A 26971-nucleotide genomic window follows, 5' to 3' on the forward strand; every position below is an offset into this window, starting at 1 on the left:
AATGTTGTAACACAGTGCTATGAAAAAACAAGAGTACTGTAGATTAGCCTACAACTACAAGCAAATAGTTTTTGCAGTTTTCCCATGTAATGCAAGAAAATCAGTGCCTTACTTGTCCAAAAGAGTAAATAGACTGCTTTAGATGCCAGTGGTTTTTTAAGGTAGTTTTGCATGATTAGCAGTGCTCTTGCTTGTTTGCTGCTTTCAGCTGTCTTTTGTGCCAAATTTATAATTTTATTTTTTGTTGTCACAATGAATATAATACTAATGCAAATCATTTGTGTCATTCTACATTTTCTAAATGAAGGTTATTTGTATCGATGATATTTTTTACTATAGTCTACGCAATATATATCACATAAGTTCTTGGTGTATACTATAGTCCATGCTTATTGCTTAATTGTGTAAACTATTGTGTATAGTATATGCTTAATTAAACTTAATTTCAATTCATCTTAGGATAGTTTTATTGGAAGATCACTATCGTCAATAGAAAAAAAAATTTATAAGTAATAAACACAATTATAACTATGCAATTATTATCGTTTCTTGTATTATTATTTGGTACTCAACTCTTCACCCTTCCTTTCTGCGGTAAGAATTTTCTTTATATATTTTAAATGGCTATGTAATATTTCTAAATTTAAAATTCTTGTTAGTGCAGGTAAACTTATTTTATGAAAGAATGCATACACTGTAATTTTTTCTCAGTTCATTGTCCATTGTTTAGTTTTGTGCTGCCTTTTTATATATTATGCCCTGTTAATTTATTTGATTTGCATATAAAGAAAAGACTTTGAATTACAAAGTACGATACAGTGCTGTACTGCTGTGTATGGTTTAAAATAAATTTTGTAAGTTTGGTGTTATTGCTTTGAACAAACATGACAATTCCCATGTTGACTCAAATTGTAGTATTTTTGCAAATCTTTAATCTCTTGAGACTTTTTACATACCTGCACATAAGGTATTTTTGGACTACGTTGGTATTTTGGACACAGCATTTGATACATATTTTGTCAAGAAACTTATAGCAGAACTTTGTCTTTTTTCAGATGGAATTGCAGTCATGTCAATTGATTTGGGTGCTGAGTGGATGAAAATTGCCATAGTAAAACCTGGTGTGCCAATGGAGATTGTTTTAAACAAGTATGCATTATTCAGTTAATTAAAATCTTAAATATATCTTAATTCCAAAGCATTTTTTAAGTTTGCAGCCTGGTTAAGAATCTTGTTTAGATTTCTTTAAAAATCTGTATTTAACTGTAAAAAATAATAAATGGCGATAACTAGCCACTGAAAAGATTAAGGAAGTAGGCTAAATAGTTACTGGTTAGTAGTTATCTAATATTTTATCTAAATATGCAGAGAATCGAAGAGGAAAACTGAAATTGCAGTATCTTTAAGAAATGGAGAACGAGAGTTTGGGAGTTCTGCTATTAGTAAGGTGCCAAACTCTCTTATGGTTACATTGCCTATAAAACTTTTTTACAAAGTTTGTTTTTCAGGATGTTAGCAATTTTTTAGCTGTAACACGCTAATCATATGTATGTTTATAAAACATATATGATAGTTCTCATTTTAAACATTATTGAATTAAATACAGAATGAGACTGTTTACCCAGCTGTTAATTATGAACAATGGTGGTAACTCCAAGCTGGCATACCACAAGGTATTGAATATGATAACCAGCTTTGTTTCTAAGTGTTTATTGTTGATTTTATTTGCTGATTGACAAAATGTCATAAAGCTGGTTAAACCATTTATGATTTTCAAAATTTTGTTGTTTTAGCCTTGCCTAATGCCTAAAGTCACCAAAACGAACACAAGCAATTTTATACCTGTATTATATTCAATAAAGTGCTGCTTCTCTACAGATGACGATTATCATATGTGATATACTTGCACATCTCTTATTAGACCGAGAGCCTACGGCAGAAGATTTCACCCCATAAGGTACAAAAGGTTTGATCCCTTGAAGTTACTGGGGTCAACCATGTCACTCACAAAACGTATGGAAGATTGACCGCACCGGGTGGATCTGGACCCTAGAGCCCCCTAAAAGGCCCAAAAAGGGGGTTAATTTCACCCCATAAGGTACATAGACCAAACTTGGTGAAAACGAAGTTCTATGTCAGGACATCACAAAAATATCAAATCTAACAATATTTTCGAGTGGAAAGGTGATGTAAGACCCTCCTCAAAGTGGCCCCCCAGAGGGTTAATTTCACCCCATAAGGTACATGGACCAAAGTTGGTCAAAACGAAGTCTTATGTCAGGACATCACAAAAATATCAAATCTAACAATATTTTCGGGTGGAAAGGTGATGTAAGATGCCTTCAAAGTGACTTCCCTTAATGTGACCCCCTCAGAAGGTTTATCTCACCCCATAAAGTACATGGACCAAACTTGGTCAAAACAAAGTTTTATGTCAGGACATCATAAAAATATCAAATCTAACAATATTTTCGGGTGGAAAGGTGATGTAAGATGACTTCAAAGTGACTTCCCTTAATGTGACCCCCTCGGAAGGTGTATTTCACCCCATAAAGTACATGGACCAAACTTGGTCAAAACGAAGTTTTATGTCAGGACATCACAAAAATATCAAATCTAACAATATTTTCGGGTGGAAAGGTGATGTAAGATGTCATCAAAGTGACCCCCAGAGGGTTTATTTCACCATAGAGTCTACTCTACATGGACCAAACGTGGTCAAAACGAAGTCTTCTAGGGCACCACAAAATATCAAATCTAACAATACTCTCAATTGGAAAGGTGATAAAAGACCTACCCAAAAGTGAATCTCCTCCTATAGTTTAATTTACTCCATCCCTTACTCGAACCAACCTTGGTGTAACGAAAGTGCTATGCCAGGACAGTACGAATGGATTAAATCTAAAAATATTTTTATATAGGTTTTGGTGAAATACATTCACAAGCTGTCCCATGATGCATGAAATGGAACTATAGCTACATAAGAAGCATATAGGCTACAGTAGCCAGAAAATTGATCCAAGATCTTGATACGACCACTAAATGTGGACTTAATCGAACAACTGACTATCCAAATCAAAACGTTTCGAAATGAATCATTTGGAACGTTAATTCAGGCAGTAATGAACATTTTCCAGCTGCTACAATAAATAACCCAATAAACCCAATGTAGTAAATTTTTGTTTAATGCCATTTGCTTCATGTCTCCAATCAGTTATTGTAATTTGTAACTGTTCATTCATAAACAGAGATTGTTTGTGTAAATGTAAACGGTCGTTTCTTTATTCTTCATTGTCACTGCTGTCGCTTTCACTTTCTTTGTCTTATTCTTCAGATTCATACAATTCTCCTGATATATACAGAGAAATAAAGACTGTATGAAACAATTGCTATTATGCACTACAGATATGCGTAACATACAATAGTAATTTTATTATCTTTTACAGACGTCTACTTTTCTTCGAATAATGCAACATTGCAACTTACTATTAACTGGAAAAAGTTCAACATTTATTTGTTATTTAGTGCACCCAGGCATTTTTCTCAAGATTGCAGAAACTATTGTTTATAGATTCCTAAAACGAAACTTTACAGCCAGTTATTGGCTAATGTTTACAGTAAGAAAGTAAATGACGGATAGACCAGGAGAAAGTTTTATATTTATAAAGGGTAACCCAAGCGACATCCAATGCGGTTTACCTTCTTCTTGACTTTCCTGGATGAGATCAGATTCCACGCAGAGACATCTAAAGATGCTTTATACCTTTACCTTCAAACCACACCACTTTATAACAACCTCCTTCTTCCTTCCAGCCATACTCTAGCAGCGACGTTGCTGCTTGTTCATTTCCAGTTGAAGATAACCACCATCTTGTGATGAGATGTGTGCGCCTTGTCTTCTGGAGAAGTACTCGTAAACAAAGTGGTAGAGTACTACTACCTACAGTAGCTTCTGGTATGCATGATATCCTTTCATTTTCTTTTTTGGGTTTGTAGCCGTCTAAAAACATTTGTAAACGGACTTCGTTGACATAATTAATTTTCTTGTTTTTGTACATGTTTCACACAAAGTTCTCTATTGCGATGATAGTGTGGCTAAAAGCTGCCTGCGCTTTGTGGTTTCCTTGGAGTAATTTCAGCGGCCGCACTTTCCCTTTCCTGCTAAATGACGAGGTGTAATCAGCATCTGTAAAGGCATGATATGCAGGTGAACACTTGCAAATCGTCACTCCAAGTGCGGTAGGCCTATGCAGCTGGTTGATGTTGATGTACCGCTGCGTGTTATTGCTTTGCAAGCCAGCTTCTATCCATATCTTTAATGAAGGATCAAAAGTTCCATAGCAACCTAGGCCAATTACAAGACAGTCAGTGTCAGACGTGCGGATAACCACATTGCTTGGGGCTGGTACATCGCAGACAGCTTGCTTTATCTCTGTATATAACATGAGAATTGTATGAATCTGAAGAATAAGATGAAGAAAGTGAAAGCGACAGCAGTGACAATAAAGAATAAAGAAACGACCGTTTACATTTACACAAACAATCTCTGTTTATGAATGAACAGTTACAATAACTGATTGGAGACATCGGCGACTGAAATCGAGACACCCATTTGTGCGTGCCGCACAACTCCTGATGAAAAGTGCTGAAGACCAATCCATCAGTGCGGCAACCTGGGCGGACCACCAATGGAGCTCGGAGTGGAAGAAGAACTCCTCAAGACTCCAAAGTTTCATCTCCGACGCCAGCCACCATCCAACCGGAATGCATTTGCCCAGGAAGGCCTGGGTGCGGCTCAACCGCCTTCGTACTGGCGTCGGACTATTTCGCTTCAACATGCACAAATGGGGGATGGCTCCATCCGCGATTTGTGAGTGTGGCATGGAGGAACAAACCGCAGACCACACCATCTGTAACTGCGCCATCTACCATGCGCCAAATGGTGTGCGTGGACTGCGTGAACTGGATGACGAATCAATTCAATGGCTGCTCGACACCTGCCCAAACATTTAAACCGCGTCGCCGCCACTGCCCAAGGGTGGTAAAAGGCAGAGCCCCTCGACCCTTGAAGTGGCGAAGAACAAGGTTCAAACGAAGAAGATTGGAGACATGAAGCAAATGTCATTAAACAAAAATTTACTACATTGGGTTTATTGGGTTATTTATTGTAGCAGCTGGAAAATGTTCATTACTGCCTGAATTAACGTTCCAAATGATTCATTTCGAAACGTTTTGATTTGGATAGTCAGTTGTTCGATTAAGTCCACATTTAGTGGTCGTATCAAGATCTTGGATCAATTTTCTGGCTACTGTAGCCTATATGCTTCTTATGTACTTTCTGTTTTTGGTGTTACAAAGCCATGTATTGTCATGTCCTGTTGCCTTTTTTCGATTGACTGAATATGATTTATACAAAAACTTTTTGTAAAGTAGGCTATAGTTCCATTTCATGCTTCATGGGACAGCTTGTGAATGTATTTCACCAAAACCTATATAAAAATATTTTTAAATTTAATCCAATCGTACTGTCCTGGCATAGCACTTCCGTTACACCAAGGTTGGTTCGAGTAAGGGATGAAGTGAATTAAACTATAGGAGGAGATTCACTTTTGGGTAGGTCTTTTATCACCTTCCCAATTGAGAGTATTGTTAGATTTGATACTTTGTGATGTCCTGACATAAGACTTCGTTTTGACCACGTTTGGTCCATGTACTCTATGGTGAAATAAACCTTCTGGGGGTTACTTTGATGACATCTTACATCACCTTTCCACCCGAAAATATTGTTAGATTTGATATTTTTGTTATGACGTGAAATAAGACTTCGATTTAACCTACTTTAGTCCATGTAGCCTACCTTATGGGGTGCAATTAATCCCCTGGGGGTAACTTTGGGGAGTCTTACATCATCTTTCCTCCCGAAACTATTGTTAGATTTAATATTTTTGTGATGTCCTGACATAAAACTTCGTTTTGACCAAGTTTGGTCCATGTACCTTATGGGGTGAAATACACCTTCCGAGGGGGTCACATTAAGGGAAGTCACTTTGAAGTCATCTTACATCACCTTTCCACCCGAAAATATTGTTAGATTTGATATTTTTGTGATGTCCTGACATAAAACTTCATTTTGACGAAGTTTGGTCCATGTACCTTATGGGGTGAGATAAACCTTTCGAGGGGGTCACATTAAGGGAAGTCACTTTGAAGGCATCTTACATCACCTTTCCACCCGAAAATATTGTTAGATTTGATATTTTTGTGATGTCCTGACATAAGACTTCGTTTTGACCAAGTTTGGTCCATGTACCTTATGGGGTGAAATTAACCCCCTGGGGGGCCACTTTGAGGAGGGTCTTACATCACCTTTCCACTCGAAAATATTGTTAGATTTGATATTTTTGTGATGTCCTGACATAGAACTTCGTTTTCACCAAGTTTGGTCTATGTACCTTATGGGGTGAAATTAACCCCCTTTTTGGGCCTTTTAGGGGGCTCTAGGGTCCAGATCCACCCGGTGCGGTCAATCTTCCATACGTTTTGTGAGTGACATGGTTGACCCCAGTAACTTCAAGGGATCAAACCTTTTGTACCTTATGGGGTGAAATCTTCTGTCGTAGGCTCCCAGACTATATTGCATACTTGCATATAACATAAGTTTAACCAGTTAGTACACGTTGTATATCTGATCATCTCTACGTAATTAGAAGTTGGCATAACTAACTAGTTTACTTCCAGGGTGTACGGTTTCCTAAGTCCACATATATCTACTTTCAAGATCTGCTTGGCAAGAGTATTGACAATCCACTGGTCAAGCAATACCAAAAACGATTTCCTTATTACGACTTGAAGGAAGACCCAGTGACCAAAACTGTTTTATTTGTGTAAGACATTAGACTGTTGTATGTCTTGAAATTACTTTAAATTGAGAGCCTTTGAAAAAGATTTTTTAATCTTTAGAGAAATTTGTTGCGTCCAGTTCAGGGTAGATGCATAAATAACGTTTTAAAGTCGTAGTATTTTGCCCTAACTCCAGACTCGCAGAGTTGCCAGAATCAGAAAAATGTTGTTATTCAGCAGTCTGATTCAGTTCGGTTGTGGACCCATTGTCAAGTATTTTTGGTCTGGTTCTTCAGCCCCCGTTTGAACTATACATCACAGTACTATGAAATCTTGATACTGTTAGTGTCTTTTTATTTTAAGGAAATAATTATCTTGCAGGCACGATGCAGAAAAAGAAATATTTTATTCCCCCGAGGAGTTGATGGCTATGGTTCTCAATCATTCCCAATCTTTGGCTGAAGACTATGCTCGTAAGCAGTTTCTTGAATTAATCGACATATTTGTCTCGATATCTTTACGTTGAACTTACCACTTGAAATAAACTGGTCTGGGCTGAATTCTAATTATGGATTATAGATGTTGGGTCTTTCACAAGCTTTTTGCAATGTTAACCGGCTGTTACAAACTAGTTAATTACAACCAGAAAAACATTTCTTTCGAATTTTAAGTATATCATCATCATAATCCATCGTCGGTTTGTTCCCCACTAGTGGGGGTGGCCGATTGTTTCCGCGCAGCAATTGTCTTAATCCCTTTTCTCCATTTCACCCTGTCCCTTGCATCTTCCTCCTTCAGTCCGACTTTTTTAAACTCCTCCTTCACTTGTTGTTTCCACGTTCTTCTTGGACGACCGCGTTTCCTCTTCCCATCCACCTTTAGATCTAGTGCTATTAGGTTAATTTTTTATTCTAGCAGTCTAGCTCGTACCTGTAGTCTGTATCTAGCGTGTTAACAATTTTTTTATAATAATAACTCAGCTTTTCAGAATATCCATGGTCTTGATGGTCATATTATGACTTATGAGCGTTCTAATTGAAACACTAGCTTTGTTTTTCGTGCACCTTTTTTGTACCCCTCGTGATGATGTGATAACCTGCATTATTTCAAGTTCACGTTTCTCTTCCAGAGCAACCGATTGATACGTGCGTGATAACCGTGCCTGCTTATTTCAACCAAGCAGAAAGAAAGGCGCTCGTTTACTCTGCGCAGTTGGCCGGTCTTAAAGTATCTCAGCTCATGGATGACAACACAGCAGGTACCTAAGTGATCTTGGTACTCTCATTTTAGTTTAAAGCACTGACCTACGTCATCAAACGGCATGCGGACCCCGTAGGCTGCTACTTAAAGCTGTATATAAGCTTCACATCAGAACTTTAAGGTTCTACAAAATGTTAGTGCAGTTTCGTTGCAATTAGAATAAAAAGTCGTTTGAGTTATATATTGATTAAGCAGCGTTTATATTGTGTTACTGCCATAATTCGAAGGCCTGCTCTTTGCAAACCACTCCGAGTTGAGTTTCAAACGATGAAATTTCACTTCAAAAATTAATAGCTTCAGATGTTGCATCAATGCTAAAAATGACTGACTAGCTTTCTGAGGTAAGATGCAAGCTCAAGTTTGGTGTGGTTATTTTTACATTTTTTTTCCGTTCCTTTTAGCTGCATTGAACTATGGTGTTTTCCGAAGAAATGACATCAATGCAACCGCGATATACATGCTGTTCTATGACATGGGAGCATATAGTACTGTCGCCTCTGTGATTTGTGAGTTTTATGGTGTTCTTGTGTCTTTTCATTTATGCCAACACTATAATACAGTAGCATATTAAAACCATGAATAGATTTTAGAGTAAAGTGTTAAAATCATTTTAAAATGATTAGTTTGCTTGGTGAACAGTCATTATGCACTTTTTCATGAAAAAAAGTGATCACCTTTCATGCCCAATCTCTCATGTTGTTTGAAGACACATCTCCACTTCGTCAAGTATTCGGATCTCCGTCTGAGAACCAGTTTGGGTCTTGGCCTCTCTAGACTTGCCTCACCAAGGCATAACCGTTTGCTCACTGGTGTCGGTCGCTATGGTGCAGACATGTTACGTTGGTGCTTGGCAGAGAGTGCTGCCTGTGAGTGTGGTGAGGTGAGGCAGCCCATATGATCAAGGATTGCTCGGTATACAGACCACGTCATGGCATGGAAGGCCTAGTCTCCATTGACGATGACACCAGGCAGCTGGTTAACCCGGTTACGACTTTGTGCCTCGTTCCGAATGACGCGATCCCTAGGTCTAGGCTGCAATGCATGAATGACGCGAGATTTAATTATTTTGTACTAAAATTAATTGTTTTTTTGAATACGGTAGTAATTTCATTTAACACGGTAACAATTTCAATTTTCACTTTTTATACAAACAAAAATATAAAAATTGTTTTTGCACTTAAAAAAAATAAAGATGAGACTAGGTTATTTCTCACTAAGACTAATTGTTTTTTTAAAACGGTGGTAGTTTCATTTGCCACGATAGGAATTTCAATTTTCATTTTCTCTATAAACAAAAATACAAAATAAAGTACAAAATAATCAAATATCGCGTCATTCATGCATTGCTGCCTTCATGCATTGCGGCATTCATGTCTTGCGTCATTTGTGCCTCGCGGCCTGGGGATCGCGGCATCAACTAAAGTGCCGTGCTAACCCACGGGTACCCTATATACACGACAACACGAAGGAGGAAGGCGCTTTTGCCACCAACTACCTTTTATTGTTTCAGCTTACCAAGTAGTGAAGGTAAACGGGGTTCCTGATCCACAACTTTCCGTGAAAGGGATCGGGTTTGATCGATCTCTTGGTGGATTGGAAATGGAAATACGCTTGAGAGATCATTTAGTTAAAGTAAGTCAAGATTGCGTTTTCTTCCCATGACATATTCCAGCTGATCATACGGACCATAAGAATCAAGTTTCGTTAAAGTAATTCTTCTCCATATACTTTGAAAATACTAAATTAAGCATCAAACAAATGAAATGTTTTGTATGACTGAAAAGTTATTAATTTTTTCTACTAACTGTATCCCCCTCAAGTTCAGCAATTGCAAGAAACAATTGGTTAATGTGGTGATTTTGCATTCAATGTATCTTCTCGTTTTGACCAACGAAAAGGTCCTTTTTCTCATCGTTTTTGCGATGATTTAGTTATTCAACAAAAACAAGAAAACATCGAGAGACGTCACGGAGAATCCACGAGCGATGGCAAAATTGCTGAAAGAAGCGAGGAGACTGAAGAAGGTTCTTAGCGCCAACGTTGATCATCTGGCCCAGGTTAGAGTCAAAATTCAATGCTTCGAACTTTGATCTACCTATATGAAACAGCTAGTTTTCTTATGCATCATAGCTTGTATTTTTTACCTTGACACGACAAAAAACGCACAATGTCAGAGCACGGTGAAAGACAAGTTTTCCAATTTAAATAAATTTCAAACTACTGTATATGAAACAGCTAGTTTTGTGATGCATCATAGCTTGTTTAAAATATAATTTAAATCTGAAACTTGTGTTTTACCGTGCTCTGACATTGTGCGTTTTTTGTCGTATTTAAGATAAAACTTGGACGATGGAGATGTAGATTAAGCGGACAGGAAGTCATAAAGTCAATCTTCGTGTCCCCCTTTAAGCATGTCATTGAATGTTTTGCTGAAGACACGGCCGCGTGTTTTTGATGACGTCGAATTTATGTTTGTACAATGTACATTGTTGACTCATCACTATTTTTGTGTCCCTCAGATCGAAGGCTTGATTGATGACGAGGATTTCAGAGCCAAAGTCACTCGGGAGGATTTTGAAGAACTTTGCTCTGATCTATGGGAGCGGGTCGCCCAGCCTATGCACGATGCGCTGAAGTCCTCTGAACTAACCATGGTAAGTCTGTGACGAAAGACACGTTTTCCCGTGAATCGAGTTCCCTGCAAGTCATTTGCATTTTGGATTGTTTTGTTTCAGGATCTGATAAGTCAAATCCTTCTTGTTGGTGGCGGCACTCGAGTGCCAAAAGTTCAAGAGGTTTTATTGAAAGAGTCCGGAAAGTAAGTCGTGCGACACTTTTGAAAATAAGTTTTACTTTCCAATTATAAAGTTTTAATCAATATCAATAGTCGGCTGCATAACCGAGTGGTGAGAGCCTTGGAACGACACTCGATAGGGCGCCGGTTCGACACCGCTCAAGAGCATACGGCTGTGTCTTTGGCAGGACACATAAAGGATGCCTAAAAGTGGTCCCGAAGATTGGCTTTCTTACTTTTCCGTCCTCTTAATCTAAATTTTCAACCACCAGGCGTATGCGGGTCGTCAGTCTGGATACGACAATAAAATTACCAATTGACTACGAAACCAAACTTTTTACAGAAAGCTTGAAAAACGATTTAATCTTTGCAGGTCGGACCTTGGTAAAAGCATCAATGCTGACGAAGCAGCGGCTCTTGGAGCTTCATATCAAGCAGCAGCGCTTTCCAACGCGTTCAGAGTGAAGCCTTTCCACATTAAGGCGGGAACTGTTTTCCCAATTGAGGTCTGGTCTCCACTTCCTGATTAATGCTTCGTTATGATTGTTTAGCTCGACAAAAATGTCTACTAGATTGGAAATTACTTAATTAACATTAAATTTTGTAAAAACTTTATCATGGAGCTTTTCCTGAGGGCGAAGGCATCACAGTGATGAAAGTTAGTTGGTTGTCGCTCGTTATTCGACTCTTTCTTCACTGTGACGTTTTTTCACTTCCAGTCGTCGACTCCTTCTGTCGGTTGTAATACTTCCACCACGAGCTAGCTGATGCAGTTTGTCTTGCTCAAAATTGTGGCTGTGCTGTCGCAGATTATAGCAAACAATGCTGGAAGTTTTGTCGACGAAAGAATGAGTCTCCTACAAGTCAGCAGTTGTAAACTGAGTAAATGGCAGTTGAGCAAGTGACAATCTAGCTAGCAACATTTCAGCAAGTGGCTGAAGTTGATAAATGATGATATACCCTGAGTAGTGAGTAAGTAATAACTGAGCAAAACGAAGTTTGGCATGTCACAAGTCAGCAGAATCAGTTTAACAAGCGATGACCAAACAAGTCCAATCTGAGCAAGTAAATCTCATTTGCTGACTTAGCAGTAGCTAAAGTGTACTTGCTGAGTTGCCGCATGCCGAGTGGTCTGACGACCGAAAGAATGCGCTGAAACACGAGCACTCTAAAAGCACGGCTTTTCGATTCCTTTTTCCAGCGCCCCATCAAAGACTATATGTTTTTATATAATAATTATTATCTAGCATTTTCAAAGCGGGTAGATGACATTTGGTCGCAACCGACCTGTCGCGCAGACGTTTTACCACGAAACTACTTGGCGTGATGATGTATTCCTATGATCAGTTGTCTCGCGACAAGTCGGCCTCGACAGAATGTCCTGATTCCCTCCGAAGCACGCTTTTCAAGGCGAAATGCCATGTTTGTGGGTAACATGATCAAAAGACATTGTCTACTTGTTGCGTGTGAACTGTGAATGCGATGAAAGCGGTGTTTCATGACTTTTAACCGTGTTCTTTTAGATTGATTTTGATCGGCACACCCAACAAGAGGACGGTACGACCACGGTGAAGCATGTGAAAAGAACGTTGTTTCAACGTAATAATCCATATCCCCAACGCAAAGTGATCACATTCAACAGGTATGTTGTTACGGTTTTAAAGCCCAGAGTAGCCGCTGGTTTTCTAAAGTTGCATCATTCGTGTTGAAGACACGTGGCAATGGCTCTACACGAATCGATGCAACGTATTCTGTTTTATTTTGCAGGTTTTACAATAACTTCAACTTTGCTGTGAATTATGGAGACTTGTCATTTCTGTCTGACACCGACCGCAAGTGAGTATTGACAAGACGTTGACGAGAGAAAGCGATATATACTTGCATCTTTTACTTCCAAAAATAATCTCCTTACCATCTCGACTAAAACTCTCATTTTTAATTCAACATTTAAGGAGTGAAAAATGTGTTTCCCAGCAAGCAAAGGTGACCGTTTTTATATCGTTTCAACTTCTCCAGACGTTGGAACGATGGAAACTTTTACTGGCTAGATATGATCAAATAGCACCTGTTCTGAAGTAAAATTAATGTACGGGGAAAAGAAATAGTACGGCAAGTACAAAGGTGTGTGTAAGGACTGTTGATACTACAGCAAGATCCTTCATTGTACAATACTTTTCGTATTTACAATGTGAAAGTGACGGATTTTTCTTTCTGGGCAACAACATTTGTAGCTTGATGAAAAGTATTGTCAAGTTATTGCGTTGTGCAGGTACTTTGAGACATTCAACATCTCTCAAGTGGAGCTTGATGGAGTGGCCACTGCTCACGAGAAACACGCCAATGACAACAACACGGAATCGAAAGGCGTCAAGGCGCATTTCAGGATGGACGAAAGCGGGATACTCAATTTGGAAAATGTAAGTTTTTACTTGTGTTGTTGCATTTAGTTGCATCAATAAGGTAGTTCGAATTCAATGCAAAACACAAAAATGGGTGACAAAGTATACAAAATGCAATTGTGCCAGTGTCTTTGAAGGAGCTTTACCGCACCCATACAAAGTTCCACTTAAGGACGTACATGTGGATTATTGCCTTTTGAGCCATGATTATTACTCCACTGCATAAAATATTATGGGACGTTGTTGATTTTGAATTGTCTTCAAAGCTTTACAATTTTGGCTGAAATTCTTAGCTGTCGACCATCATTGAAACCACTGTTACAAAAAAGAATTGCCCTTTCTCCTACACAAAGAAGATTTTAAATTTAACTTCACAAAAGTAAAAATCAAAAACAACGCGCTGATATTCATCCGCATAGTGTCATAAATACAAACCAACTTTAATTTTCTTATGAAAAAGCAAACGCTTTGTACTGCACGGCGCACGCCTACGTTTCAAAGTTTACTAAAATACATGCCCGGCTTTTAAGAGAACGATTCTATGATACGATACATGGTTTTGTGATGATACAAAGTCTTTTGAACATCGTGTTGTGTCCAAAAACCCTGTTGCAACGGACTTTTTTTTTTCAAAGGTTGAGGCTGTGTACGAGTCGAACAAGACCGTGATGCAGAATGTGACCGCAGATGAAGAAGAAGAAGAAGAATCGACGCTTCAAAGTAAATTTCTCGTTTGTTTAGGTTAAAATTTCCGCTCCACTCGCCTTAGAAGCAAACGTTGCACTTTACATTGAACCCTCGTACGTGCTGTTAGTAAACCTACCAGGAAATACTCTTCATAGTTTTAGCTGTGCATGCTCTGTGTATAAGCATTGGCTATGCAAAACAGAAAGGAAGTTATCTGCGGTTTTGCTTTAGCTTATGCATATTACCTGTGATAGTAGTTTGTTAAAATGTGAAAAAAATGCCGAACACAGTGATTACTATTTCATTTTGATACCACTGCGGAAACGTTTGCAAGCGTATAAGTAGCATTGTAGCTATTTCGTTTCATAATTTTGCTAATTTGATTTCTGTTTGTAGCAAAACGTAGAGTGTAGACATAGTTCATAGCAATCTACATACACAGGCCTTGCCAACGTGCGAACTGGGGGGCCAATGTAGTTTCAATTTTGAACTCTGAGCTATATTTGCTTATATCTCTGAAAGGATAGTGTTGAGGGTGTAAATTGCCAAAGTGTGATCACTGAATCTCAAATCACTGCAAAACTACTCCTGATATTACGTTAAGAAAATGACATATATTTTTTATTACTAGTGTTGCCGGACGCTTTTTGGATTTCTAGCGCAAGTGCCAAAATCTAGTCCATTATATGTATGGTAACAACAGCACAAAAGTAGCTCGAAATTACACAAAAATTATATTTATCAACTACAACTCAAACTATCAACTTATACTGGGGATTTTGGCTAACTGTCCGGCCTCTAGTCAAATTTGAAGTTGCACGTTGACATGGCATGTATTGTATATCAAGGTCACCATGATATAATTCTGTGTAGTATGAAATTACAGCGTTGGTGTCAATCCGTCGTTTTTTATTTGATTAGAATTAAAAGATGGCTTTTCTAACCTATTTGGTGGAGGCGACGCCGAGTCGACTGATACTAAGGAACCAGGTAGTGGTCGAGTAGCTTTTCATCTTGGTGTTTTTGTTGCTCATTTGTGATTTACTGCCAAAAAACGTGTTAGGATTTACTTAACAATTTCTTGGCTGTTTCGTACGCTTATAGTGGAGTATTCTGAGGAAATTTTTTACAAATTTGTCATACATTTGCTATCGCAACTGGAGAAGCTGAGGTTTTTGGTCAAAAGCAGAGTTGCCATAACTTTTTGTACGTTTGTTGTAGCGTGCATGAATTGCCAACTCGTAGTGATGATATTTTGTAAGTGGTTTACTTAGAACTGATGCAATAATCGTCAAAGCCAAAACATCTCCCACATATTGCGACTTCATCAGGTGAGAAGACAGCTGAAAGTGAAGAAAAACCTAAGGAAGAAGGTGAGAAAGAAGACAAACCGAAAGAGGAGGAAAACAAAACCGAATCCAAGCCCAGCGAAGAAACTCCTAAAGCTGAGGAAAAACCAGAAGCAAAGAGCAACGGTAAGTCAGACGTGAAATAATTTGTGTCGATTGCCCAAAAGAAACACGCTGCTTTTGCAGCTTCACACAATTTTCGGTGTCAATTATTTAGTCTGGAGACGAGCTGCATAGCCTACCACTCGTGGATTACATTTACAACTTAACGTTCGATCAATAATCTGATAACCTCCATCATTACTACAAGTCTTCTGTTCATGACGATAAATTGTTGCACACTCTCTGTTTAAACCGACTGCGTTTATAAACGTTGTGACACCTGAAAGGCATTGTAGTTTTGTTTTGAGGACTCCCATCTCGGACTGGGACTACCTTACTAACCCCTTAATTTCATCTTGCTTGTTCCGCGTAAGATTTTGCTCCGTGCATATTCTTGGTAATTTTACATCTTGTGCATGTTTTACAAACAGTCACGAATAAAGTTGCTCTAAAAACGATAAAAGTAAAGCAGAGCGAAGACATAAAGAAAACTATCGTCACGATTGATCACGTCACTCCACCGTCAACGCATGAACAGACGTCACGCGACAAGTGAGTGCTTTCAATGCTGTTCTGACCTGATGTCACGTAGGTGGGGTTGACAGAGTTTGTTGAATTTGCTGCCTTGAGGTCATTTCCCTATATTGACTTCCACACACTTCCCCAAGAACAAATGCACTTGACATAGCTGCCATGGTGCAGAAATAACAAAGCAGTTACGAAGATTTCGTGTGAGATTTACCGACAACAGTCTGTCTTGTTCCAGTCAGCAAATCAGTCTTTTCTTCCAATGTCTTCAAGACGGTCCATACGCTCAGTTTTTGTTTAATAGCGTGTCCGCCACCTTTTCTGTGGTTTCCAACATACAGTATATTAATAAGTTTTCCATTAGCTAAAAACACCATATCTTGATAAAAATGTAACATTTCTTATTCTCTATTCTTTATTGAACAAAGTCGTTTTCAATCCACGTGATCTTGAGACAAGTGCCGAATATACGTATATTAGACGTAAAGTTTCACTTTTTCGCGCACGTTCAGGTTGAAAATTTTGGCTGAGATCGACGCCTTCAAGCTCGCCAGAGAGGTCGCCCTCAACAAACTCGAGTCATACATCTACGACAAACGAGACAAGTTATTCCAGGTGGGTTCACGACAAGGACGGGTGGGTCTTTATTGAGACTAGGCAATGTAGGCATACCCGTGACGCGACAATTTATCGAAAGACAATTTATCGAACGACAGTTCATCGAAAGACAGTACATCGAACGACAATTCATCGAAACGACAGTTTATCGAAACGACAGTTCATCGAAACGATAGTTCATCGAACGACAGTTCATCGAACGACAGTTTATCGAAACGACAGTTCATCGAAGGGGTTGGGGGTTAAGGTTTAGGAGTAGGGGTTGGGGATTAGAATTAGGGGTAGGGTTAGGGGTTAGTTGTTAGTGGTTAGGGGTAGGGTTACGGTTAGAAGTTAAGGGTTAGTGGTTAGGGGTTAGGTTTTCAATTAACTGTCGTTCCAGGCCCGTAGCCAGGGGGGGCCTCGCCCCCCCCCTGGCAAAATCCCAACATTCAAGAGCAACAGCCACAATTGTAATGATTTTGCCCATTTCAATTTTTTCGGCCCCCCCCTTGCTTTGCGGTCTGGCTACGGCCCTGTGTCGTTCGATAAATTGTCGTTCGATAAACTGTCGTTCGATAAACTGTCGTTCGATGAATTGTCGTTCGATAAACTGTCGTAGTACCAGGCATACCTATGAGTGTTGTTTTCTCAATATTTCGTATACATGACGTTTTACACAGGGCTATGGAGCCGACATAAATATGGAACTGCTCCGGCTCCTGAGCTCTTTTATACCACTGCTCCAGCTCCATTACCGTTTTTCTTGAATAATTTATGATTTCAATTAATAGTCGCCCTCGATCAGTAATCACCCCAAGTTTAAAGTTTTACGAAATAGCAGACGCACAACAATTATCCAACAATTAAAAGTACCAGTTAACAATTACACTGGTCTACACGATTTTTGCTCCATGAACTTTGAAGACTGATTTAGAGTAATTTTGGGGTGCTAAATCCGAATCTGATCTCAGATTTGTCCTATCACGTCAGGTTTGTGAGATATGATAACAGCAAATTGTTACTTTTGCCAAAAGTGGAAGGTTTGACGTTGCGTTTATTACACATACACATTGTGCTGCATCCAGAAATCCAGGCCATGTGGTACATAAGTAGCTGAAATACACCCACAAACTACAATTTTGACACTAATTTGTTTTGGAAGCAACATTATTAACAAAGCAGTAATATCAAGCTAAAAGTGAAGGTAAAAGTATGATTGACCCCCTTATTTAAGCTATTTTGACCTGTCTAACACTAACCTTTCGCTATGGCAGTACTGTTTGTGGTAAACGCAACGCCAAATCTTCCACTTTTGGCAAAAATCAAGTATTTTTGTTATCATATCTCAAAAATCTGATGTGATGGTAAAAATCTGAGTTTAGATTCGGATTCAGCACCCCAAAATTACTTTAAATCAGTTTTCAAAATCCAAAAAGCAGATTTTTTTTGTAGACCAGTGTTATCAATTTTGTAATGGGTTGCTATTAAATTATGCGAAATCAGCCAATAGCAATAGCATCTCATGAAAGTAATTGGAGCTGGAGCTGTCTACCAAACAACTGGTTCCAGCTCCACCTGAAGTTTAGATACTGTATAGCTCCAGCATCCTTTGAAAATGCAAAATTCCGGGGCTCCAGCTCCAAAGCTCTTTCCCGGATATAAAGCTCAATTAAACGAACTATTATAACTGTCGTGCCGAGTTAAGCGAATTCCTCAATAACTTTTCAGACGGAATACGAGGAGGCGATGACGGAGGAAGAAAGCAAAACGATCACCGCCGCTCTGAACGACGCGTCGGATTGGATGGACGAGCTGGAGGGGGAACCTGCTGCCCAAGTATGATGTTTGTTTATGCCCATTGCGACAACATACAGTGCACTGAAACCATACATGTAACACAACAGGAAGCAACGAAAGGATAATATAGTCTTCGAGTCAGCTGCTCCTATTATTTTGGCATGCAGTGTCTTTGCCGAGAGACAGCCGCGTGCTCTGGAACGGTGTCGAACCCACGTCCTTTCGAACGTCGCGCAGACGTTCTCACCACTCGGTCACGCACCACGCAGCCGACAAGTTACTCCAAGTAGAACAGGAGACCTACATTTATCTTGGATTAATAGATCAAAGACGGTAGCTTTTGGTGTGGTTCTAGAAAAATCGCTAATCCGGTGTGATAAAAGATTTGCTTTCGCCCCCACCAGGGTTATACGACGAGGACAGTCAGTTAAACGTCGTTCTAAACACATCAAATTAACGCTGGTTTGATTTTTGCTTGTAGCAAAACTTACAGTACACAATTCTGCATAGTTTGAAATTACAGTGTCGCCATGCAGTTGGTGTTTCTTCATCATCATCATCATCATCATCAACCAATTTTGATTGTACAGGCCATGAATTAATCCTCATGTCGAGGGTGTGGCCTGTCTGTCTGTCGAGAACGAAGTCTAACCTTTCTTATTTGTTTAAAATTAAAAGATGTCTTTTCTAACACACGTCTTTTCTAACGAATCTACTGATGCTAAGATGATGTTGGGCGATTGATGAAAAGGACGGATGCTTGGAAACCATGCAACAATTAATATAGCAGGGTTTCCAAAACTCTTTTGCTTTGTGTCGGCACCTTTTTCATATAAAAAAAATTATTCTTTTGTTTATTTTAATGAAATGTTCTTCAGGTGTATGACGAGAAACGTAAAGAACTAAAGGACTTGGCAAGACCTTGGCTCACCAGAGTGAAGCAGCGACAAGATGTCCTTCCTCTTCTACAGGTCTGTAGTGGTCTTGTTGTTCTGTCATTAAACCATTCCTTTTTTCATCGGTTCAATGTCTGCAAACATCAAACTGACACTTTGTTCACGTCGAATCAACATGAAAAGGCGCTAGTTTCTTGACTTGTTAAATGGTGTACTTGTCTCCCTTCTAAATCGCAGCAAAACATAAAATTTTAAGTTGTGTGAAATTTTGTGTCACTTGCGTTTCAATCATCATTCTATTGCGTTTATGATTTGATCCTTAAGATAGAAAATAGTTGTAGCTTCCAAATGTGTTTAACGACAATATTCTTCATTTCAACGCAAAGAGTTTTTGCTGAAAGCGTCCAAACCGTTATCGTCCTCGTATTTACAGCTAATATTGACAATCTTTTTCAACAACGGTGTAACAACAACATAACACGATATAACAACGTTGTCACTTGTTTGCTTATACGGTACGAGCAGTTCGAGATGTGAGAACCCTCAAGTTTCACCAAGTCGATCGCGTATGTTATTTCAATGTCGTTTTGATGCAGTTGGTGTTTTGTGCTTTTCCAGGATCTGGAAGGGATGTTCAATTACTCGATGCACTTCCTCTCCGCTGTGCTCGGTCTGGATGAAAGTGCGCAGATCTACACTCCTGTTGAAATCAAGACCCTTACCAATTTGATCAACTCTACGATTGTAAGAACCGGTTTTACAAACGTCGTCTCTTGTTTAGCTTGGTTTGGAATTTAGTATTACATTTCTACATTTATCGTTGTAGCTTACATTTGTTAGTTTTTCTTAATACTGGCTTTTCCCACATTATCTAATCTTGCTCGTTTCTTGATGCTTCGGCGATGCTTTCGTGTTGATGGTCTTATCATTATCATTCAAATGTTCTTACCAAACTTAACATCTCTTCCGAAACTGTTCTCGTAAAACTCAGCATGAAGGTTTCTCAACAAAACCAGATAAACGACTTAGCAATCAAAATGATTGATAGCCTACAGACGTTGCAGTCTTCAATAAAATCAGCGAACAGTGAAACAAGGACACTGAAGTTTGTGTTTTATTGAAGATGTGGAAGAACGACACCTTAAAGAAAGAAGCCACTTTAAAACCATACGAGGATCCTGTCTTGAAGCCCGAAGAACTTCGTTCCAAAATGATTGATTTAAACAGAGAGGTAATCTGAGAGATCTCTTATATCTCAATATAAAATTGTTAGGCGTATTATCATGATCAATATGTGCCATGAAATTGTTAAAAAAACATTGTTTTGAACTTTGATTGGAATCACCTGGTGGTCAGGTTATGTCTATTCAATGTTGTTCTTGTAGCACCGCAACACTTTTTTGAAGGACAATTCATAAAATGACAATGAGCCCATAGCCTCAAACTTAAGTCTGTAAAAAATCGATAAACCGCCTGGTCAATGTACATTTTTTACATAAATAATGAAAACAAACTGAACCGAATAGCGTCGATTAAAAAAATCATGTTTTGATTGTATTTAAAGGATCCTTTGCATTGTTTGCAGTGAACTAGCTGTCAGTAACCCCTTTTTTACAAGTTTAAAATGACCTAAAGTTTCTACATACAAAAACTGCCTTTCTATCATATTTTCTATATTCAGCTAACTTTAACTGTAGAGTAGTAAACATCGCTGCTTTGTTTCAGTTGTGGCCAGTGCCGGATTAAGGGGGGGGGGCGGACTGGGCTGAAGCCCAGGGCCCCCACTTTTGGGGGCCCCCACCTCAAAGAAAAAAATCTACTAATTATTTTAGTTGCACAGCTGGAGATTACTGCTTTAATTCGTATCTCAAACAAGCAAGGGCGGCTCACCCATATGTGCTGCAGTGCTGCAGCACCCCTGCCCAACCCCAGTTATTCAATTTTTCTTCGTTTTTTTAACAAAAAACATATTTATTTGATAATTTCATATCCGAAAAGGGTACGGATTACGGGTCAAAGTTATGATAATGCTGCCAATATGAGTGGCAAGTATAACGGTCTTCAAGCTCTTCTGCGCGAGAAATATACTGTAGCTCATTATGTCCCTTGCACAATGCACAGCACATTCACTTAATTTAATCTTTAGCCTAAATGTCCTGTAGAAACATGCCGTTCTGCCGCTGAGCTTTTTGAATTGTTGCAAAGCCTTTATTCATGGCTCGTCTCGTCTAGTCATCGTTGGCAAGTCCATCGAAAATTCCTAGATGGTTTGCCTGTTTTGAAGACATTATCTGATACAAGATGGTCAGATATGATGCAGTTCTTCTTCTATCGAGTCTTCTAAAGTTCGTTGATACACCACAGATTGACACATTCTTCCGCAACGGAGTTATACACTGACAGGTCCCACCTCCTGCACCGGGTGGCAAGCCGAGGGCAAACAAGAAGGTGATCCGCTGCATAGGCGTAGCCAGAGGAGGCGAAAGGGGCCATGCCTCCCCCCAATTTTCCAAGTTTGGATTCCAAAGTTGAGCCCTTTGTTGAAAATATAATAAAGTTTGTAGAAATTTATATCGTTTTCCAAGACATCTGGCTACACCCTCAAGGACTTGTTTTAGACACACAGAAAGACACCAATAAATTTTGTAAATCGTAAATCGCGCAAAATTTACGCAATTTTTTGCATAGTTATTGAGATTTTGTGTAGCTGAGTTTTTAGTGTTCTCTAATTTTAGCCGCAGTTTTTGCCCGTTCGTGTGTAAGAGCTATCTTTAATAAGTTAATAGCTGTTTATCTGCTAACAAATTTCATACAAATATTACCCTAAAAGTGTTTTCAGAAAGCGCTATAATCCATTATTTGAGTGTAATTTTTCAAAAATTTTCCGGGGGAGCATGCCCCCGGACCCCCCTAGAATACGCGTGCCTTCGGCACGCTCTAACCCCCCTACCACTTTTATTGCTTCAACCCACCAGGATTCGCCACTGCACATCAAGTGGCGATGTCTTAAATCAAACACTTTGTTGTTCTCTTCAATTCATCAAATATTTGGCCCCCCAAAAAATTTTTCTGGCTACGCCACTGGTCCGCTGTTTGGGGCTCGGTGCCACAGATACATGCAACTGGGCCCGTGTCGTAGCCCCACTCCACCATTAATTTTTAGCGAAAAATGTCACTTGATAAGGGCCCCCACTTTCAGCTCAGCCCAGGGCCCCATAAAACCTTAATCCGGCCCTGGTTGTGGCAGTTCTGAAACATTACAATCGAAGCAGCAAAACCACGTTTGAATGTTCTCTCTTGCAGATCCAGTACATGGTGAACAAAGCGAAAACCGCGAAGCCGAAAAAACCTAAAGATGAAAAGAAAAAGAATGAAACGATAACAGGTGAAAATCGACGTTTCTTCTCATGAGCTTTGCAAAACCTACTCAGCATTTAAATTTGCACAAAAGAAAAACATAGATAAATGATAGTTATTTTTAACCAGCAACTTTTCTTACTTTTGTTTTGTGCCACAAGTGTAATATTGCTAATTTCCGATGAGTTTTACATTTTTAAAATGGCAACACTTTGGTCGAAAATGATTGGCTTTCATATGGATCGAAGCAGAAGCGTTAACCTCCGATTAAAAGCAGTGGTTTGAAATCACCTGCAATTTCGCAGAAAAAACACCTGTCAATGAAACTGAACCCACCGACGGAGAGGATTCAACGAAGAAGACTGAAGACACCACCACGAAATCCACATCTCCGGAAGAGCAAGAGGATCCTACTCCGGTTAAAGACTCTAAAGATGATGACACTTCTGAAGGAGGTTAGATTGAGTGAAGGCATATATGCGAGATTATTGTCAATAGATAGATTCTACTCTTATGCTGACGTTTAATGTTAAAAGGACGATTTTTTTACCGCTGAGCAGCGCTTGATTTTATTTTTATAATTTTCTCAATGTTTTTCTTCGTGTACTCCATTGATAGTGGGACTGTGCAGCGGATAAGACGCTGTTCGACCAATCCTGGCTTCAGCTGGTTGTTGAAAAACACCACTCACCTCTACCCAGGGTGTAATAAAATGTGTGTAAATGCTGAAGGAAAGGCGGTCGAGAGAAAGGAACTGGCCACACTACACTCACTAGCGCCCAAGGCTTAGTATAATGGTAACCGTATCTTCTCATCCCCCGATGCTTGGATGAAGTATGGGACTCACCTTTACCTTTACTCCATTGATGTTCTGCTCAGTCAGATTAACAAAAATTCTTTCTTGCGTATAGCAAAAAAAGGTAAATTTTACCTAAAAATGTTTTTCAGAAGATTCTGATGATCAGGTTGCAGAAGACACGGATAGCGAAGCAGAAGAAAAAGAAGAATTGTGACGACAATTTCATTGACAAAGACTGCATTTTTCATCCAGCCTAACTAGTTCTTTTTTTACATAAATCCAACTCCCATTGACGTTGAGTTTTTGTGAAAACGCCTGATTTTGTTGGATGTGTCCACCTTTACCCGCAGTTGACACTGAACGCGTGTAAGGTTCTTCGTGCACATTTCAACCAACGGTTATAGAAAATTAGGTGCAATTTCCTATTTATTTTTCAGCGCTGACAAAATGACGTTTTAGTAACTTGACTTGCATATTATACTTTTCAATTGGCTTAACTACTAAATGTGACCGTAAGCACCGATTCATTTTTGTACTGTCACTGATATTAAACTTCTCTGATGGTAATAAACTTTTAGACCACCGTACAGTCGATTAACTTACTCTATTAAACAGTGTAGCTAATACTATTTCAGTGGGTTTACCTAATTTTTAAGTTCAAAGGCTAATCTATTGTGTTGTGATAAACTGGCAAGAATACGGAGTCCACAGTGGAATCAAAGGTCTAATTTCATGAACTGCATTCTGCTTTGTGGTCTGTGTTCACTGTGTTTGTTTGGCCTGCTAACTTTGCCATGTTTACGTTTATTTTGCAGCAGAAAATGTTGCGTTGACGTAAAGTTGCCTTGGTTAGCCGACTGTGGTTGTTGTTCGAATTCGTCGGCGTTATTACGCAAGTTATCTTTGTCAATAAAGCACAAAATGTTTTGCATTGTCGTTTTTACGTTTGTCTTCAAAAGAATTTTTGTTCATTGGTCTACTGTCAAAGCCTCCACAAGTATGCGAAACTGCCAGGATTAAACTCTGCAAGAAGCTTTCTTAGTCCGAGGATAAAGATTCAATCAATCAAATTATGCTGATAAAGCTTCACTGCAAATTTAGCCTTTAATTTAAATAAAAAACTTTTAGCCTACTGATCAAAACAGCACTTCAGAATTAATTGGCATCTCAAAGACGTATCCTGCTCGCGCAGTTCGCAAACATTTGTGTGACGTGGGCGTACCACGTAAGAAAAATAACCTATCGTCATTTGCCTTCGTGCTTCATTTCAGTTGACAATAATTAGCAAGCTGCTTTCATCAGTAGTGTTCTACACCATAACGTGACATTACGTAGTCAATACAAGCTTCAGTCGGAAGAATAGGCGTCAAATTTTGCAGCTTGGTCTGACCAAATATAGCCAGTCGTTGTGCAGTTAATATATCAGTTAGTTGGCGTTGAAAAAAGTCATTAAATAGTTGCTGCAAAAGCCCAACTCGTATTTTGCCTTTTTTATGTAAGTTTACTATTGAATTATTGCCCATAAAGACGTATCAAGTAGTCTGTCGGCTGATAATCAATTGACTAATAGATACCAGAGTAAATAAGAAATAGTCTGTTACGGCAATAATATAAGACGGTTGAAACAAAGATGTTTTCAACGTGAGTTCTTAGTTCATGTCAAATAAAGTTTGTTACCGCAGAATTTCTTCGTAAACTTAAAATGAACAATATTTCAGAAAACACTGATAAGTTGGTGGCTTTGTAGTAATTTATGTTCTTTGAAGAACTGTTTTATAATCCATTACTTATTACGTGTTAGATGTATTCAACACATTCGACTTGTTTTTATTTCAACCTGCTTTCAATAGAAAGAAAAATTTTGTCGACCAAAATGAATCGTGTAAAGCAGTTCCGTTCTACACGACGGTTGCTGTATCAACTGGTCAAAATGGCAGCAGTGTGTTAAGTTGTCCAAAATCTTTTTTTTTTTGGATATTTATGTTACATCCTATGTTAGTTTAATAGGCTGCTATCTCAGAGTGGCCGAATAGAAAAAATTCTAGCCTTTGTTTTGAAGTTGCAAATGCCTATGACGTCATAAAAAAGTTTGCTGCCGTCATTCAATCGACTGGTGTCACAATTTGTGCTACCACAGTGCAAGATAGGTTAGGCATAAAGCTCTAGTCTAGTTGAATCTGATGGAGTGATTCTAAGCTCGCAGCGAATATTCATGCTAAGAATCACTCGACCAGATTCAACTAGCTTTAGGAAACGCAGCGAGTGTTTGTTTCCGCACAGCTAATGTATGTTGACACTACCAGGGCGGTAGTTTGTAGCAAGCTAAACATGAAGTTCTTTTTCAAATTGCAGAAAGTTTTGTAGTGCAGCTGGTAGGGTCAGCAATAAAAAACAGTTAGAAAATGTTACGTAGGCTAGAGCATATTTAAAGAATACTTGTTTGGAAAGAAAGTTGAAAATCACCAGTAGGCCTAACCTATTTTTCTTTGCAGTAGCTTAGGTGTAAAGCGAGTATAGGGGTAGTTGAATTAACAAGTAGCCATGAGCAATGCTCAATGAGCATGCAGTAAATATCCAGGCCTGAAGCTAATAGCGCAATGCAGGTTATCATAACAAGGGTTATTAAACTAGCCTACTGTTGGTGCCAATTGTCATTTTACGATATAAACAAAGATTATTTACAATAAACAGAAACCCTTCAATTGTCAGACGTAATAAAAGCCTTCGTATCCCCTTCTTTAGATATCCCTGGGTTTAGTTAGAAAGCTGGCCTAGGTTGTTTTCAATATAGGCTACTTGACTGTGCAGTATCGGAATGCTTGCCAAGTTGAGTAATACATGCTTGTGTTAAGACATGCGAGAACATTACTTTAGAGCAAGGGTGTGCAACCTTTATTACAGGAAGGCCAGATATTAATAACGGGATGAAACCGCGGGCCGCACGTTTATTTAACATATGATTTCTAGTACTTGCAGGCACAAACAATTAGTTTTTGTTATTCATGTTATTATTATGGCATTATTAGGGGTTATATCCTTGCAGAATTAATAAGTTAAGACGCATAAATTTCTGAAGAAAACTGCTATTCAAATTTATTGTCACACCGACTTTAAACGAGTTTAGTGAGAAATTTGCAGCTGGCTTCTTTTCCCGACGACTTTTTCCAAATTTACTTTAATAAAAGGCAATCGCAATCAGGACCAGATTTAGCTAATGGGGGGCCCGGGGCACTTTTAGATCGGGGGCCCCCCGTGCAAAAATTTTTGGCGCCTACGGCGCGAAAATCCACTTCTACGTTTACAGTAGCATTAATCCAGGACTGCAAAGCATTTTGCAGAAACTTCAAAGGCTGAAAGAAAGAAAAAATAACATAAAATCACATTTTTTTCCACGTAGGGGGGCCCTTCAAAAGTCGGGGGGCCCGGGGCACTTGCACCCTCTGCCCCTCCCTAAATCCGGGCTTGATCGCAATTTGAAGTCCTTTTTTCAAGTGTTCGTCTGTCGAACCTATTGATAGGGAGATTTCATGACGCCCATTTTAGAAAAAAATTGTTCGCACAGA

The 26971-nt window shown here is 39.0% G+C and overlaps 1 protein-coding gene across 1 annotated transcript; it reads left to right on the forward strand.

Moving 5' to 3' along the window:
• The first annotated feature begins 457 nt into the window (after positions 1-457).
• On the forward strand, positions 458-24339 carry LOC145784185 (hypoxia up-regulated protein 1-like). The gene is made up of 27 exons (XM_082595953.1): positions 458-594; positions 1056-1149; positions 1369-1447; positions 6739-6884; positions 7222-7313; positions 7970-8098; positions 8502-8606; positions 9611-9732; positions 10032-10157; positions 10620-10754; positions 10836-10918; positions 11268-11400; positions 12418-12536; positions 12662-12730; positions 13164-13311; positions 13929-14013; positions 14902-14970; positions 15312-15455; positions 15863-15983; positions 16472-16574; positions 18288-18395; positions 19235-19327; positions 19871-19996; positions 20376-20483; positions 22556-22637; positions 22915-23064; positions 23558-24339. Exons 1-27 carry the CDS (start codon positions 531-533, stop codon positions 23620-23622), a joined length of 2898 nt encoding a protein of 965 aa, XP_082452079.1. The 5' UTR covers positions 458-530; the 3' UTR covers positions 23623-24339.
• Positions 24340-26971: the final 2632 nt, after the last annotated feature.

This window comes from Aplidium turbinatum, chromosome 15, assembly GCF_918807975.1.
Source record: "Aplidium turbinatum chromosome 15, kaAplTurb1.1, whole genome shotgun sequence".
Lineage (NCBI taxonomy): Eukaryota > Metazoa > Chordata > Ascidiacea > Aplousobranchia > Polyclinidae > Aplidium > Aplidium turbinatum.